This window comes from Ascaphus truei, chromosome 14 (genome assembly GCF_040206685.1).
Source record: "Ascaphus truei isolate aAscTru1 chromosome 14, aAscTru1.hap1, whole genome shotgun sequence".
Lineage (NCBI taxonomy): Eukaryota > Metazoa > Chordata > Amphibia > Anura > Ascaphidae > Ascaphus > Ascaphus truei.
The window spans coordinates 31,804,682-31,824,473 of record NC_134496.1 but is presented as its reverse complement, the minus strand read 5'-3'; the positions used below and the strand labels follow the sequence as shown (position 1 = coordinate 31,824,473).

Here is a 19,792-nt window from a genome sequence, read left to right as displayed (position 1 = left end):
TTCATGTGTAGAGATGTTGTCATAGGAATGCAGTTTTTCCAGATATATTAGCATGACCTCTCCCTATAGCATTTGTGATGCAATGTGTAATAGTTACTGTAGTTCAGCAGTTTAAAATGTAGCCACAAAATTAAAGGAAACAGGAAATTCCCAGCAGCTCTCAATACAGTACATCTGACGTCAACAAAAAATGGGAGGTACAGTACTTTCTCCAAATGAAAGTGTATACTAGTCACCTACAGTAGATTCTTCATGAACTACCAATAAAGAGGAAGTCTTTATTTACTAAATGAAAAGGTAGATCTCATGGAACATTGGACAGGGGCTTTTTACCCTGTTAGGGATAGGAATTTCCACTAAATATATCAAAAGACCTATTGGTGCCTTTGTTGCAGGTTAGGGTGACTCGGTTTTCAAAAGTAGAAACGGGGACACATTAAAAAAATGATTTATAAAACAAATGACATCACTTAAAGGTAAATATTAGAATGGTATTTGTCTAATCGCGGCCCCATTTAAACTGTATTATTGATTTATGTCAGTTTTCCAAACATAACACAAACTGTCGAGTGTCGCAAAATGACGGTTTGGTTTATATTAATAAGTAATTTCATTAGAGTTTTTGAATATATTTAAAATGTTTACTCATGCAGTGTCTATTTTTACGGTTTTAAGAGTTTTAAGTCCACACAGGAAAAAGCTAAAAACTGGGACATTTGAACAATTTTGTGAAAATTTTCGGAACACTGGGACATTTAATAATAATTCAGGATTTATGGTCGCCCAAGTGCAGAGCCAACGATATGGGGGAAGAACTGAGACAACTGTGCAGAGCCCGGAGACTCTGGTGGCCCGCAAGCCGGGTCAGACCGTAAGTCAAACCCCATAGGTTGACCATGACTACCTGGCCACGGGCTACTATGGGTTCAATATATGAAAACGTTCTATATTGTTAATATTATGTATTTTAATCACCTATTCTAGGATGGCTATTCTTAAGTTGCCTATGTATATAGTGGCCCTATTATATAACTTGGCAAGACATAACAGGGACATAAAGAATTTGGTGATACAAATTTGAGCTATATTTTGGCTGTAGCCCAATATGTCTAGGTATTGAATAGGTATCTGAATAAATAATTTCACATGAATTACTCACTTCCACGCTCATTTTCATGTTGGCCGTTAAATTGAACAAAAGCCGGTAAAAAATTACTTTATGTGATAACTCGTTAATGACGTACCCAGTAAAAATAATGCATATTGTTTTTTTCTTTAACACATATTTTTATCCTTATCGGCGTTTATCTAATCTGGATTTAAGGGCTAGAGATGGGCGAATCCGCCCAAATCCGTTCCCCAGAATTCTCTTTCATTTCCCCCCCCCCCCCCCCCCAAAATCCGTTTCACGGTGAAACGGCAAAATCCATGGTAAAATCCACGGACGGATTTGGTCAGTTATAATCCGTGCGGATTCATCAAAATCCGCCATTGGATACAATCCGTTGGCGGATTCTTAAGAATCTGCGGAATGTATTGATAATAATAATTACAAATCCGCAAAAAAACGCATATCACCTTTTTGGAGATTGATCTGCGGAAATCTTTTTAAAATACTCAAATATTTCTGCTTAAGCCTCAGCAAAAAATATTGGCCCTCGCCCCCAAAACATGTTTTTAAACGGTCCGCCTAATTTAATGAAAATGCCAGGTGTATATTGAATAGTAATCTATACCCGACACATTGAAATATTTGATTACTCTTAGTATCTCAAGTGGTTATAAAAGGTATGCATTATGGGTTAATGTTCCTAAATGGTTAATGATTCCAATTAACTACATCTACATACCAGGGGTTAATCCCGTGCCCCTATGATCCAGCCACACTACTCCTCCCCAACTCACCTAACCAGCCCCTCCCCCACCACCACCTACTAATGGCTAATAGCTCAGTAAGCCAATGCACAACATAGAAAAAAACGATCATGAATATATATATATATATATTATATGCCAGAGCAGCCAATCTGGCCCTTTTCTGACAAAATTCAATGGAGAATTTAATCCGAAAACGGATTAGTCGGCTGCTTCAATGCATATACAATTCACCCCTTAGGCAAATACTGAGCGGGGAGTGGGGGGGAAGCAAACAAATGTGTTAAGCAATGACTGATAACGCGGCAAGCAATAATGTTATCTGTTATGTTGTAGTATAAAGATAAATGTTTCACAATAACAAATGTGTGCGGGGGTGGTAACTCTAGCACAGCAGCCAGTAATTGTAGTAGAGAATTAAAATGTGATGCACAGTTCATGTTTGACAGCTATACTAATTAAGGAAGTGGTAAAGCTTGTTTCAGAAGCTGTTCCACGCACTCAACTATTTTATAGGTACTAGCTCTTGTTCGTAGTTGATGGATCCTGTAAAGCATTCCTCCAAGGTGGTTGAAGTTGAATTGGAACCAATAGGTTACTGCAGTGGATTTCAAATTTTTTGTTGTTAAGGAACCCTACTGTATATAATTATATTTTGAAATTCTGCAGAACCTCAACCCTCTCTAATAGTGTGTCTGAGATCAGATGCATTGTAAGGAACCCCAACCCTCTCTAATAGCGCTTCTCAGATCAGATGCATTGTAAGGAACCTCAACTGTCTCTAATAGCACATCTGAGATCAGATGCAATGTAAGGATTGTCAAAAATCCGACTGAGACGGGGTAGATTTGGCTGCTTGTAAATAAAGGTTAAGCCGCCATACCCCTGCCTGTCAATGATATGATGTAGTTATTTATGTATGTACAGTTTGTTGTACCAGTCCTATACCAGTCCTCTTAAAGGATGTAAAACAGTGATGTACAGCTTGGTTCAAGAGTGGGGACCTGTAGGGGTTAACTCTTGCAAAATGGGTTGTAATCACATCAGAGTTTGGTATTGTAGGCCTGGACACTGTGATAGGATGAGGCCCATTGTTGAGGAACCAGGGAGCGGTCGACCACCGTGGATGTATCGGGTGCTCGCCACAAACAGGACGGAACTGCGAGGCAGGGGTGGGGATTTGTAAACACCCACCTGTAGCCAAGAGGCCTCATCCAGTGTGCAGGTTCGTAGTCGTGTAGCTGGGTCAGGGTTGGAGAGGTAAAGTAGTAGATATACTGGCCATAATCGAGAGTAGGAGACTAAAGGTTAGTTAAGGTCACTTGGTCGAGGGTAGTAGAAAGTAGAGTGGTAGGTACCCATGCCGAGGTGGAGGGTTATAGAGGTCTTGGAGCTAGAGTAGAGTTCCGTGATCGAGGTAACTGGAATACGAGACAATGTAAGGCAAGGCAGGGCACGGCAAGCAGAAGCTTGTGGACAGAACTTCGTCACTAGGTAAGGACTACTAAGTTCAGCCAATTTGCAGAAAGAATCGGTGAGCATTTAAAGGACGGGGAGCAATTCCGAGGAAAGGCCACACGGCTGAAATTGATGATTACAGATAAGGTGTCAGCTTTTGTTAAAAAAAAAAAAAGGCATCAATCACTTAGCTGTCACCCCATAAACATGTCGCTGCCATTAGTACACTTTGATCATAAAAGGGACTAACACCTAAAACATACAGTAGTTACATAGATGAGGTTGAAAAAAAGACATATGTCCATCAAGTTCAACCTACGTTACATTTAGATGGCAGATACTTATCCTATATTTGTATTTACAGTATTTTGACCCAGAGGAAGGCACACAAAAAAACAGTGAAAAATTATGCAATGATGTCTCTAAACTGACTCCAACAATGGCAATCAGATTTCTCCCTGGATCAACATCCTCTCCATGTTTACTTATATGGTATATCCTTGTATAGATTTCCTTTTTTAAAAGATGTCCAACCTTATCTTAAAGATATCTTTGTATCTGCCATCACAGTCCCCATGGGTAATGCATTCTACATTTCAACTGCCCTTACTGTAAAGCATTTACTGTACTGTAAATGTCGCTGCTATTGTCACTTTGTTCCTAAAAGGGACTCTTCAAGTAATCTATAGGCTGGCAACACACAAAATTTCCCTGACTGCCCCGCATGCAATGGAGTTACACAGGGCGGTTCTTCTCAAGACCAAAGAGTGGAAAGTAATGGGAAAGTCCCCACATGAGACCTCACTGTAGGTGGAGCAAGGTCATCTCATTCTGCATATAACAATCTCTGACTGTGTGATCTGACAGTCAAATATCCTACCAACCACTCGATTTAACATGTCTTACATTAACAACCTCGCCGTGCTGTGTATTCTGGCGCTGGGACTTCTGTACTTTACCAACGCTGCACAAGGTAAGTTGTAGTCTATGTCCCTAATGACCTAATTTCATTCAGTTCCACACTTTAAAACCGGCTAATATTAACTCTTTGTTGCTGAAAGATTCAGGGTTTTATGTATCAGATGTATGAAAGAAAAAGATGTCTTCAATGTGTCTGTACTAGTTTTTTATTCCCAGAATTGCACTATTTTTCTTGATATGTAAACCATTTAACATGTATTTTTTTTTTACACAAAGAAAGAAAATGTGGGATTTATTCCAAAAACATGTATGCACTTTAATTAACATTATTTTGTACCCAGAACATACTTGAAAATGAGAGTTAACTACATTAAACAAAATGAAAGATTATAGAAGGTGGCCTAGTATAATTATAACTATAAAAAAAAAAGTTATTGAGAGAGAGATTCACACACACACACACATACTGTATATAGAGAGGGCTAGAAGGTTCATATATTAATATGAATTTCCCCTTTTTTTTCAGCTGGTGTATATGATTGCTGTTACACGTATTCCAAGAAACCGTTACCTGTCAGGCTGATCAAAGGGTTCACCATGCAGAATTCATATGAAGTGTGTGACATTGACGCTATCATGTAAGTGGAACTTACCTATCACCAATGTATATCAGACACCAGTATGGTTCTGCACTTAATGAGCACCTGGAAGTCACAGGGGTAAGGAAGGGGAATATTGATATTCCTAATATTTCTCCTCCTAAAGCAAGTCAGAATAACCAACAATTTACCATTAAATGTGCAGCATTATGTAGGACCAAAGTGAACTGACAGTCATATGTTCAATGGGCTAAAGGGTCATTACCACATAGGAGAAAATTGACCTAAATTGGTATGATTAATGGGTTAAAGGGTCAGTCCTAATCCCCATGTAGGGATAAAGTGACCTATGGACAGTGAAATGTTAAAGAGTTAAAACTAAGCGACTGATTTCCGTTTTAAGACAAACATTCATATTTTATCATTTTTATATAAGTAAATGTTTATTTTTGTTTTCAAACTGTATAATATTTGGACTCATCTCATTGCTCCTAGATGGGACTACAGCTTTTAAATACATAGAATATTTTGTATTAATAACGTTTCGTGTGCTGTAATGTTGGTGTAAAATGACTGAGAATATAACAAGAGAATTGCAATGTTGTAGACCGCAGTTTTAATGTAATATTATTCATATTATCACGTATTTATAACGTGGCAGCATGTTCCACGGCGCAGTACAATGGGGTCTGAAGATAATGCCATTATTAATACTTCCATACTCTGGTACTGTAGGTTCTGTAGGCAAGGTGGGCGCTACTCCAAAGAGCTTACAATCTAGAGAGAGTGTGAACATAGAAAGGGACTAAAAACAGAGGGATTAAAAAACTGCATTTTAATAAAAAAGGAAGTAGCGTGTACGGATACAGTATGTGCTGTTTTTATGCAGTTATACCTATTTTTGATGACTAACAGTATTCATGTAGCAAATGGGCTTCATAATCCTTATGTTAGGACTATAAAAGTAGGAGATCCCGCTGATAACACAGTATTTGCAGACCCTACAACATCTGGCCCATAAAATAGGCAGACTGTATTTGCTGCAGCAGTAGTTCCCAAACTTTTTTACATTGTGCACCCCCTACAAGAAAATATTTGTTCCGTGAACCCCTAATTAATAAATCTTATTGCCTACACATCAGACTATTGCTAACAAATCTGTATAGTGTCCGGAGCTTGTGGGGGCTGCACACATGTAATAAGGTGCCAAGCTGCACCTCAGTGTGTGCAGACAGCATGGATGGTATAGCTGTCAATCAATGCGGGTGCTTCCAAAGTCACACCCCACAATGCCTTGCTGCTGTGGATGCAAAGCATTGTGGGAAGCTCCTGCTGTAATTGACAGCTAATTTCACTGTTGGGAATCACTGTGCTACAGTATCTTAGTTTGGGTATTGGGGCTTCCAGGCAAGTAAACCCATCGAAGGAGGAACAAACATGTACAATTTACTACATGTAAAGATAATATTATCAATAAGTATGTATTTATGGATTCATTTGTATATACTTAAATACAAACACACAACAGAAGTGTTAAATCCCCCCTAACCCGCTGACCATTAGCACACAAGTCATTCATTTCTCAGCTGCTTTAATTGGCTGAAGGGTCAGCTACTGGCACAAATAGGTACAATAGGTACAGCTGAATTTAATAGGTACAGGACTTAAAAATAGTTGGTGGGTATGGATTTAATGGTACTGTTGCCCGTTGGTTTATATGTCTATGGCTTTTTTTTTTTTGCAGATTCATTACAAAGAAATTCAGAGTGTGCGCGAACCCGAAAGAGCAATGGGTCATCAATACTGTCAAGATGCTGAGGTGTGTTCTATGCTATTTGTACCTTTAATAGGAGGGCTGAATTAATGGAAAGGTACTTAAACATTATACAGTGCTGGCTTTTAAAATACAAAAACCTTTTTGATTCTCGTAGAGAAAGGATGCTCTTGCACAGAGGTTTATGGTCTAATCCAGGGGTGCGCAAACGGGGAGGTGTGCCCCTCTGGGGGGGGGCGCTGGATTTTCTGGGGGGGGGCGCAGCAGTTATAGAGGTCCGGCGCTCTCCCCCCAGGCATTTAAATTAAATGCTGGGGGACCGCACGAGGCTTCTATAATACACTTACGTTCCCTTCCAGCGACGCGTCACCATGGCAACGTGACGTCACATGACCCCGCGCATCATTTGACGCCGGTGCCAAGCAGGGCGGGGGGGTGCGAGGCGCTGAGGAGAGCAGGCAGGGGTGCGCAAACATAAAGAGGGGGAGGGGGTCATTTGCCTGAGCAAACTCTTGTTGAACACACACTGATATCAGACAAAGAGAGCAGCCAGAGGAATTCAAACCTCTCCCAAGTCTCAGCTCACCGTGTTTACAAGCCAATTTTTATGACTTAAAAATACTTCCAGGTTTCAGATATTGTTTAAAAAGCATCAATCACCCATATGTGACACCTTAAATATGTCACTGTCATTTTCGTCCTAGGTGGGACTGACCCTTTAAAGTGTTGGCCTTGTATACACAATATTGTGGGTTCAAATCCTGCCTCAGCCCCCTCTGTGTGATCTTAGGAGTTTCTGTGCAATAGTGCCCCAATCGGCACTATTGCAGTTCAATGTATAACCCCGTTTTCGTCAACTGTCCAGCAAAAAAAAAAAAAAGCAGTTTAATAATCACCTCCATACACACATGTCATGTGATGTTAAATCCAAATAAGTACCGTTTTTCATTTTATTCATTCCACTTTTTTATTTCTGATTATTTGCAGAACAAGAAGAAACAAAAATCTTGAAAAATACCTGATGGAAAATAGTGGCCCTTCAGCAAACTGAGTATCTCATGAGATGACACTGTATATCATTTTTAATTCCATCTTTTTGTTTGTAAAAGGGCTAAAAAAAAAAAACCCTCTGGTTTCTTCAGAAACTGCTAAATATGCTTATTTCTGTTATTCTGATCATATTGCATCACTATTGTATTTGCTTGTTAAAGCACATTTATTTATTGGATTCCTGGCTGCACTAGATTGTGTGTGTGTGTGTGTGTGTGTGTGTGTGTGTGTGTGTGTGTGTGTGTGTGTGTGTGTGTGTGTGTGTGTGTGTGTGTGTGTGTGTGTGTGTGTATTGAGATGTATATATATTTGTATGCATAATCCATGTATCCTTGTCAAATTTATCATTTGAAGGGGCTGTTCCCTTTTACGCACAAAAATAAACATATTGTTATCAACATAACTGTGTAATTGTCCCTCACTCCGTTAGACAATATTCCTTTGCAAGCAGACATGGGCTTGGCTACACCAGTCCTTCATTTTCACACAGTCATTATCAATGATGAATAACACTTCAAATATATGCAGACCAGATACTTAGAAGCATTGCTGTGGAGGTTACTCCAATATCCATACTGACCACTGTTTAGTGTCACATTAATTAGATATATTTCACTTGTCGTTTTGGAGATTCGCATTGATTTGTTACTGATCACGGTCACGGAAGACCAGCGCTTTTAACACCAAAATACCTGGATCCTTTGATTGAGCAAAGCAAGAGATAAAATAAATTGTGATTTATTTACAGAATTAACATACACAGCTTGATTTACAATTACAACGAAAAATACACTTACTAGTTACGCTGTAAAGTCTGGTTACAGGATGAATTTTTCACTACATGATGGAACTCCTTCCCCATGGGCTGCAGGGTTTTTTATGCACTAAACAGTCCTATACTTAACCCATGCAGCCAATCTATTCCATGGGAATAATTCCTTCCCCCTATCACGGAGTTGCCAATACCTTTCAAACCTGGCAGAGGGGCTTCTCAGTCTGCTCTGGGCATGTGCCAACTTTGCACCTTGGCCGCTTAGCATATGAGCCCCATCCCCTTTACCTGGCACGCTCAGTCTGTGCAGAGCAGCCATTTGCCAGGATGGCTTATTGAAATTCTCTTCTGTCTCCCCCCACCCCCCTTGCTAACATATGGTTAACACCTCATTTCCTGGATTGCCTTTGAAACTGGCCAGGCGGGCTTATTGGAATTCTCTTCCTCTCCCCCCTCCCCTTGCTAACAAAATGGTTAACACCGTGGATTGCCTTTGAAGCTTACTTTAATAAAAATATAAACCTTTGTTACTTTTAAAACCATTTTCTTTTCCACTTATACAGAGAAACCTTGCCATATGATACATTGACCCCCCACCCCCCTTGGTTCTGTTTTTTTGGGGGGGGCATATACCAGGGACCTTTGTATGTAATCCAATTCCCTGCCCAGTCTTACTGGTCTGGTCTGTGCTGAAGCAGGGAGATTTGGCGGTGAGCTGCAAACTGCTTTCTAGGGAGGATTTTATCCAGTAGTCTGTGTTCCTCATGTCATCAGGAATCTGGGGGGATTCCTGAGTACATGTTTTGGGGTAACCTGCAAGACTGGCCCCCTTCTACCCCAACACACCCTGACAACATGTTACCGTAAAATCACCCCTGAAACTCACGCCCTGCATCTCTCTGCTGGTTGGCACTCCTGGAACAGTAAAAATACACATACACCTTTATTACCAATGCAGTTACATGCCATGATTGGGTTGAAGAGTTGACAATCACAATTCCCCCATATGGCTCATGGCCACCCAGCCAGGCATAATACCTTTATTTACTGAACTTGGTACCCCTTCACCGTCACAATCACAAATTGTGTCAGAAAGTATATGGTATTAACAGCACCTCAATAGAGGTAAATCACTAATTAAATAAAAGTGTGGTGCCCGAGAACAAAGAGGGACCCTGATTCCCTGCAAATTATCAATAAAGAACATAGAAAGTGTTCCCAGCACTCAGTAGAAAATATTAATGTAAACAACACTGAATGATATGCAAAAAAGTATACATTTGACTATATGAGGAATTTGTACAAATACTGTATGGCAAACAATTTGCAATATACAATGATAAAAGCCAAGTCTATCAAGTATAACCACAATAGTATCAAAAGCAGCACACTAAGTGTAATGGGTAAAAAAGAATGAGGGAGGGAGAGGAGATAAGGGAAAACAAGGAGGGGAGGGGGGGATGAAAACAGGGAAATAAGGGGGGCAACGTTTCGAGGCTCCCCTTCTTCTGTCCGTTCCCAAAAACGAAAATGATCCTTGTACTTCCCATACCCCTATAGAGCAAGAACTCCTAGCTAAAAGCAAATGACAACGCTGAAATAATCCTGCAATACGTGCAACAAATGGTATTCCAATTGGAAATATTTCAGCCACAAAGTAGCAAAGTTAACACACAACGGTTGCTAACACCACCAGAACAATGGAAAAGGTTGCTACTGCCACTAATGCCCAAGACAAGGTCAGCCCTTACAACCACCTAAAGTCAAATGACCAGAGACTATAATGGAACCAAAAATATAGTAATGAATTACTGAGATCAAACAGCAGCAGTTCACTAATTGGGTCACTTTTTCACCAAGACCTTTAAATTCCCTGAGAGTGTAGAGCACCACTGTGACGGATTGGCCTGTAGGTGAGGTCAGAAAAACATACACATACTGTAGATTTTGTGTTTAAACAAGCCCTTGGGGGGTGGAGATTATTTACAACACAGAGCAACATAAAATATTAGGTACACCGTCCCTTTAGGCCAAAACATAAAGCATAAAAACAACGCCTACTCCATCTTGGAGACTTATTAGACTGACATGGCCCTAAATACCTGACTGTCTGGATAGTCCAGTTACCAGTCCGAAACACAAAACAGTATCAAGGCGCAATATATATCAGTCTTTTCTTAGTATGCTGGTCCGGCATACTCTGGTTTCTGCAGGCTTGTCTGTAGCGCAGGGTTTTTGCTTCCCTGCTGTTCCCAGGTAGATCCCTCTGGAAACAGGAAGCCTGGGTCCCTACAGACTTGGAGCTATTGCTGGCGTTTGGGGTCCAGCTGGTCACAGACAATCCTTCTGTGACCCTCCGTGATTTCTGTATCAGTGTGTCTGTGTGTATCAGTGTGTAGTAGTGTGTGTGTGTGTGTGTGTGTGTGTGTGTGTGTGTGTGTGTGTGTGTGTGTGTGTGTGTGTGTGTGTGTATGTCTGTGTATCAGTGTGTGTGTATCAGTGTGTCTTTATGTATCGGTGTGTCAATGTCTGTAACAGTGTGTCAATGTCTGTGAGTATCAGTGGGTCTGTATTTGTATCAGTGTGTGTGTCTGTGTAGTAGTTAGTGAATGTGTGCAGTGGCTAAAGAGCAGGTGCATTAAGTGTATATGAAACTATAAATGGCAGATTGCACCATTAACCCCTTTTCTACCAGCAACATATCGCTCTGGATGTTCTTATATTACTCTCCAATATGTTGCAGGCCAATATGGTGGCAAAGGGGTTAAAATGCCCACCTACAAAACATCCCCTCCCTGTCCGATCCCCCCGACTTCATGATACTGAGTCCTTTAACAATGCCTCACTGGCCCAGGGAAAGGGTTAAACAGATTGTCCCCGCCCTAGGAAATAAACATAAATAATAAGCGTATTTTACACGTGACCTTGTTAAAGAATAAGAATCCTTTCCCCACCAACCAGTGGCCATCGTTACAGGGAATTCCCTTGGTGATGCAGTGTGGGTATCAGTGTGTGGGAGGGAACACGCTTCTTGCACCCTACCTGTCCCTGCACCTGTACAGTATATAACTCTGCAGGAGGACAGTGAAACAGGACGTACTGTCACTTTGACATTTCCAACTTCCCTAAGAATTACAATGGCTGGCAACACAAATCTAATTGTATTATCTGTCCTTCTTGTAGGACTTGTGTATCTTATTGGTGTTTCAGAAGGTACGTGTTAATATATTTGTGTGTGTGTGTGTGTATATATATATATACAGAGCACCGACCTGTTGTTCTCTATTAGAGAGTTTAGATTATGGTCTTATAAATACCCTAGTTATTATTAGGTGTGTATGTGGATTCTGTCTGTTTGTGTATATATATATATATATATATATATATATATATATATATATACACACACATGTACATATATGTTCTTTCTTTCTCCCTATTGGGCATTTATTACAGTCTCCTGGCTGCAAAGATAAAATAGATACGATAGATATATTTACAAACCCAAGGCAACGTGCTAATCTTTTTTCGTGTCATTACAGTTTTGGCCTCTGGAGATGGCTATGACTGCTGCAAAAACTATTCCAAAAAGCCAAAACGTATGTGGCGGATCAAAGGCTTTATCATCCAAAATTCAAGTGAAGTGTGCGATATTGACGCTGTCATGTAAGTCAAACTCTATAAACATTATTATTGTGGTCAAACTGAAATGTATCACACCATCTTTTATTTCCTTGTATGGTTTTCCCATAAAGAGGTCAGTCCCTCCTATTGCTAAATTATACTAATTACAGACATGTTTAAGAGGTCATATATGGGGGATTGTTGCCTTTTTTACCAGGTCAGATACCTATACAGTACGTTTTTCTTAAAGTTATTAAGTTTTGAACACAGTGAGATGGGACTTGTGTCTGATGTCACTGTGTGTTCAACAAGAGCTTGTGCAGGCAAAACTCTCTCTTCGCCTACCCCTATCTTTATTGCCTCTCTGATAAGGACAGATTGGAATAACATTTCCCCCTGCAAAAATGAAAGCAGCAGAACCTTTGCTATTAGCACTGTTAGATTTATTCAGGGAAGCCAATAAAACTGTTTGTATACAAAAGGTCTGGGGAATTTTTTTTAGCTGACTGTGTCAGATTGCACCTATTAAATAAATAAACCACAGTACTACAGCTGCCACAATTCAGTAGAGTTATGCTTTAAAATCTTTAAAACCCCGAATGAGATTTCTTTTCACGTTTTCAGCTCTGCTGGGGTTCTAGGAATTACAAGAATCAGACCGAAGGGATACGTTTGAATGTGAAAGTAAATAGGAATATTCTCTATTGCAATGTGTAATCTTCTGCTATGTAATACATTAACAAAGGAGAAAACCACATTTACGAGGTTTAATAGAGCAGTTATATGTTTATGAGCGCTTTGGATGTGGTGATACCGCACTCACATTTTATGGCTGCATGTCGCTGAGTTAAAGGGCAACACGTGGGCCGAATAATTAAAGCCAAGGGTGATTAGGTGCTAACGAAGATCATATTTTCATTTTTATTGTGGATCAACATTTTAGTGCTGATAAGCAGTGCGAACCTTCACAAAATGTGCTTTGTAGGTATGAAGACCTCTGTTCTTACGACGCTTAGTTCGTTGTTTAAAATACATTTTTGACGCATCCCATCACGTTGAGTCGGTGATCGATATAATTGAAAGGAGAACAGAATTACTTTTATTTTTAATTCAATCGTTAGCGCAATATTATTTATATTACCCTTACTCGGGGGAAAAAAATTTGGTGACCTATTCGCACTTTCTCCTTGTTTTTGGCGCACAGAAACGTAAGTTTTTTTAGTACATCCCATTAACATCTGTACGCCCAGCGCCGGCTGTCTCTGTGTGCCATGAAAACTGTAAAAAAAAATTTGCTGAAGCTGGAGCAGATTGAGAAATGTTAGCTTATCACTGAGGGACACATTTGCACAGTTTAACATTAGATTTCAATGCAGCGATTTTGGGCCAAAAATCCTTTATTGATGATGTTGATCACATTTATACAAAGTTAACCCTGAACCGCATTTATCTTCAATATAATATAAAACTAACTCAATCATATTTGATAACTAGCAAGTAGGACACAGAGTATTATGTGAAAGCGCCCTAGTGTCCAGTAGGATTTCTGTTTTCACCTATCTAGTCTTTCCCTGTTCATTGATTTTTATTTAAACTGTTTATTATATTGCTCAAAATTAGCATACAAGCAATATGAATATGTCAGTCCTCTCACTTAGTGACAATAGCAGATCTCAAAAACCATATCTGAGAAAATGAAAATACTTTTTCTCTAATAAGACCCTTTGTACTCATGTGAAACAGCTCTGTGCTGCCCAGTGGCAAGGAAAAAATGAGACTACAGTAAATGGCGGCGTTGCCATGCAGACACTCTACTTCAAGTTCTGGGTCTTTTCAAATTAAAATAAAACCGAAACAGCTAGGTACAACCTGCTTTAAAGTGTGGGAGCTTGCTTTCAAAATAGTTTATATTTGGGCAACTGTACCTTTAAGACCTTATTACCTGTAGCAGTGTGACTGTATTTTCTTTGGTCTGCAGTCACATTTAAGCAAAGAATATTTGGAGCCAGTGCGCAGTGAGCCAGTTAAACAGAAACAAGTTGTAAAGAATTTGAGAGGGAAAGGTTTTTTATTCGTTGTCTGATCCATTTCTCTGTGTTCTTTTCCTTTCAGTTTTGAGATAAAAAACAAAATCAGAGTGTGTGCCGATCCCAAAGAAAGCTGGGTTATCAAGAGTCTCAATCGTTTCAAGCGTCTCAAAATGCTGTAAGTAGCTTTATAACACACTGCTGAAGGCAAAATAAGTGGATGATGGTAGAAGCACTAGTAGTGACAATTTTTGTAAATTATCTTAAACTGTCAACAACTTTCCAACATAGCGGCGATTATTTCCCTTGGCAAAGTTTGCTGTTGGTCATATTTATGTCATTTTCTAACACCTGTATCTGTGTCGGAGCTAACAGAAAATCACTGGCCCAACGGCGACATCAACAGAACTAATCCATTGATGCTGTTTTCCAAAAGGGTTCTTTGGAAGCGGGGGTATAAACTACGCCATAAGGGGCCCCGGACAATGTCACGGCGTCATGATGCTGTGGTGTCACGTGTCGGCGCGTTGTCATTGAAATGCGTCGCCATGTGACGTTGCATCGCCATGATGTACAGTGGGAGGGCTGTTCTTCGAGTCCGATGGGAGGGTCGTGAATCTCTTCGGTTCACCCCCCCCCCCCCCCCCCCCCCCCCCAGAGCTGGGACCTCAGGATGTGCCCGGGAATCCCAGGCAGTAGTTATGCCACTGTTTCTCTAGGAAAAATACTACTGTTGGACAAAAGGAGGCTGCCATCTTTAAGCAATGGGGCTCTGTTTACTTTTCTTTTTCTAACCACTCCATATAACTCTTCTATCTGCTCCTTATAACCACTCACTATAACGGCTCGCTATACCTCCTTCTATAACCGCTCACTACAAACATCCTCAAATCCCTCAGACACAAATACCAATATAGAGAATTTAATGTAAAATTCCACCAACATTTTGGCTTATCAATATTAACACACACAAATCAGTCACTCCTTTTAAACCTAAGTCAATACATTCATTTAAATACAGGCATTTGAAGCATAAACAAGGATTGTATTTGACAAGTTTCTAAGAGGGACTTCCTGAAGAACTGGTGCATTGAATATGAACCCTCTGAGTTAAATATGTATCTGCTTCCTTGTTTGTTATGTTACAAAGGTCCAGACAAAAGAAAAAGTTAGCACATATTGCAATAGAAAAATATTATATTGGTTTAAGCAAATCCCAGCATGAAGCCTAAAGCACCATGAGGCATTTAACCTTTACAGTGCTGGTCATCTGGCTGCACCAGAGTGCCACGACCTCCAGCACTTTCCCGTAACTGGTATTAAGGGCGTCTGGTATGCCAAGGTCCCTGCTGTACCAGGCTCTGTAAGGGCTAAAGGGTCATTTATCCTAAAAAAAAATCAATCGGATCTCAAAAGTGAGCTACATGTGATGCCCTTTAACCCTTTGAGTGCCCCAATCGTCGTCACTAGGTAATGGGGTCTGGCACGCCAGAGGCCCTATGACGTAGTGACTACATCATGCCCAAAGTGTCCTGCAATCATCAAAGTTAGCAGTATGTAGGGTTGCCAGGTGTCCAGCATTGAACCAGACTGTCCTGTATTTGGACACTGTCAAATAAAAAATTAGAGGTAATACTGGACATGTATGTGTCCGGTATTACCTCTCTGTACACAGTGACCTGACAGGCTTCGGGGGACGCAGGATTTCGCTAAGCAGGGAGAGAGCAGGGCTGTTGCTAAGGAGCTGGGCAGCTTCCTCTGTCCTGATTGGCTGCTGCTGGGTAATGCAGCCAATCAGGAGGTGTCAATAGCCTGGATGTGGGGCCAAGGAGAGGAGGAAATAGCATGGAGCGGAGCGAGGTGGGAGGGGTGTGTGTGTCTCTCGAGCACATCACATCTTTCACCATTATGTCTAGTATTATTGAAGAAGCCACCTGGCTACCCTATTGCTGCGCAAACTTTTTACATCGTGCCCCCCCTCCCCACCCCCTGCATTCTTACCTGCTCTCCGGCATCTCCTCTATGTCCCAACGTCATGTGACGCTGTGTTGTCATGGTGACGCATCATCACTATGGGAAGATGCAGGAGGCGAAGACGGAGAGAAGGTAAGAGTCCATTACAGAGGCCCCTCGCACTCCCCCAGCAATCAGTTTACATTTTGTGGGGTAGAGCGCGGGGCCTCTGTAAGCGCAGAGGTCAGTTCGGCGCCCCCCCCTCAAAATGTAGCGCCCCCCAGTTTGTGCACCTCTGAATTCCAAGTCCTTCTTTTCCGTTTTCCTGAAAATGGCTGCTGCAGTCATGTGACCGCTATTGAAAACCGTCACGTGACTGCACTGTGGCAGAGGGGCCGTGACACTCAGGTTAATCAGTTTTCCAACCCTTAAAAACAAAAATCCTAGCTGCTTTGATTTTATTCTAATTTGAAAAGGCCCAAAAGCCTGCAATGGAGTGTCACCATGGCAATCCAAGCTGTTTATTCTCACGTGCTTATCCACACCAGGAAGCAGAGTTGTTTTCCATGTAGACTTCAAAACGTCTTTGAAGTTCTTATTCAATGTGATGTGAAGACGATGCCTTCATGTGCTGGAGAATCCCATTTATTTGAGTGGAGCTTCTCTTCCCCAGTACTGCAGAGCGGTTATAAAGTATATTGAATAGGGTCATTACAGACAATTTCTAAGAGGTTCATTCTTTGAATATTTTCTTAGAACAAAAAGAGAAGGTCTAAAGCTTATTAAGCATTCCAATATGACCAAAACAGGATGCCGTTTGATGTTAAATTTAAACAATGATCTGTTTAAATAGAATATCTCTTAGTCAGCTTTTTTTTTGATAAACATTATTTAGGTTACACTCCTTTATAAAAAAAGCTATTTAAAAAAAGTCAATGATAACTTCTTCAAATCCAAATCCTTTGATAGCGTACCCTGACATTTTCTTTATTATTAATAATAATCTATATATTTTTTAATATATATAGCTGATAGTACTTAACATTGCACATAGAATTTTGTAGGCATATTGGGCCCCTGCCTTCAAGAGTTTACAATCAAATGCTGCCACAGGGAGATGAAGCGACCTAATTAGATCACAAGAAGAGACACTGGGATACACCCACTTCAAAGGCCATTTCTTACCTCATCCCAAAAGTAGGTCTGTATTATATCATGTTGCTAAAAATGTTTGCTAATTTTCTGCCAATTGTTCCTTTTGTTTGCAGGAGCCCTACAAAACCGCTGAGAAAACAGCAGAAACAGCGGAAACAGCGGAGACAGAGGAAGATTTAAAAGAAGACAGATACATAATTCTGCGCGACAGTCACAATTTCTGGTTTCTTCTGAAACTGGAAACACTGTTTCCATGTTGATTCATATTGCATCGCTGCTGTGATAGCTTGATAAAGCTTCTAAATAAATTACTGTATTTTTATAATATTTCCCATGTTTTAAGTGCTCTCCCTCTCAGTGAGCGTCTATGACTTAGAAAAAGAAGAGAAATATATGTATAGCCCCTGCTACAAATGTGTGTGTATACTGTGAACAATGCAGAGTTGTTCTGCTCCACCAATCACATGGTGTGGTTGGGAATGGGAGACATGCTCCCTGGTCTGCCTGGCAACACATGACAGGACATATGGGATTGGATGGCAGGAAGAACAGATGGAATGTTGGAGCAGGATGGCAGTCTGAAAGACACAGAGAAAGTTCTACTGCCATTCTTAGAGGCGGTCTGTAAGATTGTCCATCTCAGATCCCTATTATATTGTAATTAGGGTTGAATCCGGAATATAAAAACAAATGCCATGCATTTGAATTATTCTGATTTAGAACGATTCTTCCTTAATGCAGACTGTTGCATACGTGAATTTACTCTGTCAAGCAAAGGTGTGTTTTGTAGATTTTCCTACATAGGATAATGTCAGAATCTTCTGAAGATCTTATTACAAGTGATGTTTTTTTTAACGTAAAAGGGGTGTGGCTAACTTATTCTAACAAGCAGAATCTATGGATAGACAGGGAGGCCATACAGCTGTCTCGAGATGTCTTGGGAAGGGCCCTGCGGGTGATATTTGCGTTACAATCGACAGACAGTTGCTATTGATAAATGATACGCCCAGGTAGTAATTTCTCTAATATAAGTTGATTTCCTTGTATGGAGGGTGGGTAGTTCATTATCAGGTATGACATCGTGTTAAATGGGCTAGGCGTTCTGAAATACATATGGTACCATATCTGGTCAAAGTATTGGAAGAAGGAAGAGCCGACGATGGGATATTCTCTGGATAAATATTCATAGGGAGATGAGAGAAGGATTACACCAAGAGATGGGATGACACCAAGAAGGAGAGAGACTGGGTTAACATCAGGAGAGAAGATATACCACCAAGAGCAGACAAAGGATTGCACCCAAGAAAAGAATGATTAGGCAACCATCTTTGAAGATAGTATAACTTATTTGATGTCCCCACCATGTTTGTAATGTTTTAGAATGTAAGTACTTATCTTCAGAATAAACGTTTTCTTTTTGTATGCTAAAACTGGAATGCTGAGTTCTGTTATGCCGCAGTGATTATACAAGAGACATTAGGACATTTTACAGGGACAGAGAGAGATAGCCCAGGTGACAGTGAGAGGGGCTTATGAGCAACAGCCTGAGACTCGCAGACGTTAAAGAGAAGGATTTTATGAGACTGCTAGCCAAGGACAGAGTGAGACAGCAGCAGAAACACACCCTCTACACACAGAGAAAGAGAGCATAGAAGAGACCAGAACAAGAGAGATCCTAATACTTGCCAAAGTACAATGAGATAACGGACATCCAGGATGCCTTTCCTGCCACGATTGAGTATTCTTGTGTGTGTAATACACACACACATTAAAAATCTAGATATGTCTAAAGGGCCATTGTTTATAACAAAATACGGTAAACAGGACTCTCAAATTAGAAAAATTGTCAACAAACATTGGGGTTTATTGCAAATGAGCCCTATTTTTAATGGCAATTTGGCAGACAAACCAAAAGCAATGTTCAAAAATAAAATAAAAAATCTTAAGAACATTCTTGCCCTTAGAACCGTAAAAGGGCCCGCTACTAATCAAGAGGGTAACAATTTTCTTCAGAGACCATTGGGCAATTTCCCCTGTGGACAACTGTGTTATGTGTAAATACATGGCACATGATAAGCTATTCGAAGCAGCTATACTGACATTTACAGGAAACCTAATTCACGTAACACATTAATACACGCCACAAGTTGTCATAACCTTAGCCTTTTCCGAGGTATCCCATAAGGACAGTTTCTTCACTTGCGTCAAAACTGTTCCACTATGGAACACTTTGAAATCGGCTCGTCAGAAATTACTCAATGATACATATCTAGAGGATATAATTCAAGAGGCATTTCTAAATCCACGAGATAAACCAAGAGAGGACTTGATCAATCCAGACTCGTCCAGTTACTGTAATAATACAAAAAAGCACGGCGGGTATGATTGATTGCAACCCTTCAAAGAGTAACCATGATCCCCAATACGTTATCACACGGTTTAGTAGTCAAGCGACTTATTATTAAATCCATTGTTAAAAAATACTGGTTGGGTTGGTACAACATTTGATTGACCACCACATAAGTAATCCTGATGGTCTGTGATTTAGAGACCTAGAAGTTGTCCCTAAAGACCCTAGAGGCGG

The 19,792-nt window shown here is 40.4% G+C and overlaps 2 protein-coding genes across 2 annotated transcripts; both read left to right on the top strand.

Annotated features, from left to right (window-relative positions):
* Positions 1-4,137: 4,137 nt before the first annotated feature.
* LOC142465397 (C-C motif chemokine 20-like) lies at positions 4,138-8,042 on the top strand. The gene is made up of 4 exons (XM_075569362.1): positions 4,138-4,306; positions 4,781-4,892; positions 6,598-6,672; positions 7,615-8,042. The coding sequence occupies exons 1-4, from the start codon at positions 4,231-4,233 to the stop codon at positions 7,676-7,678; spliced, it is 327 nt and encodes a 108-aa protein (XP_075425477.1). The 5' UTR covers positions 4,138-4,230; the 3' UTR covers positions 7,679-8,042.
* A 3,390-nt stretch (positions 8,043-11,432) lies between these two features.
* On the top strand, positions 11,433-18,654 carry LOC142465904 (C-C motif chemokine 20-like). Its single transcript, XM_075570335.1, has 4 exons — positions 11,433-11,662; positions 11,992-12,115; positions 14,186-14,278; positions 17,322-18,654. The coding sequence occupies exons 1-4, from the start codon at positions 11,587-11,589 to the stop codon at positions 17,386-17,388; spliced, it is 360 nt and encodes a 119-aa protein (XP_075426450.1). The 5' UTR covers positions 11,433-11,586; the 3' UTR covers positions 17,389-18,654.
* The last annotated feature ends 1,138 nt before the right edge of the window (positions 18,655-19,792 follow it).

Excerpts from the sequence above, each read along its gene's own strand:
- LOC142465397 (XM_075569362.1), top strand. The coding sequence starts at position 4,231 with ATGTCTTACATTAACAACCTCGCCGTGCTGTGTATTCTGGCGCTGGGA. Across the intron at positions 4,893-6,597 it reads TGTGACATTGACGCTATCAT|ATTCATTACAAAGAAATTCA; the intron begins GTAAGTGGAACT and ends TTTTTTTTGCAG. Across the intron at positions 6,673-7,614 it reads AATACTGTCAAGATGCTGAG|AACAAGAAGAAACAAAAATC; the intron begins GTGTGTTCTATG and ends GATTATTTGCAG.
- LOC142465904 (XM_075570335.1), top strand. The coding sequence starts at position 11,587 with ATGGCTGGCAACACAAATCTAATTGTATTATCTGTCCTTCTTGTAGGA. Across the intron at positions 11,663-11,991 it reads TCTTATTGGTGTTTCAGAAG|TTTTGGCCTCTGGAGATGGC; the intron begins GTACGTGTTAAT and ends GTGTCATTACAG. Across the intron at positions 14,279-17,321 it reads TTCAAGCGTCTCAAAATGCT|GAGCCCTACAAAACCGCTGA; the intron begins GTAAGTAGCTTT and ends TTTTGTTTGCAG.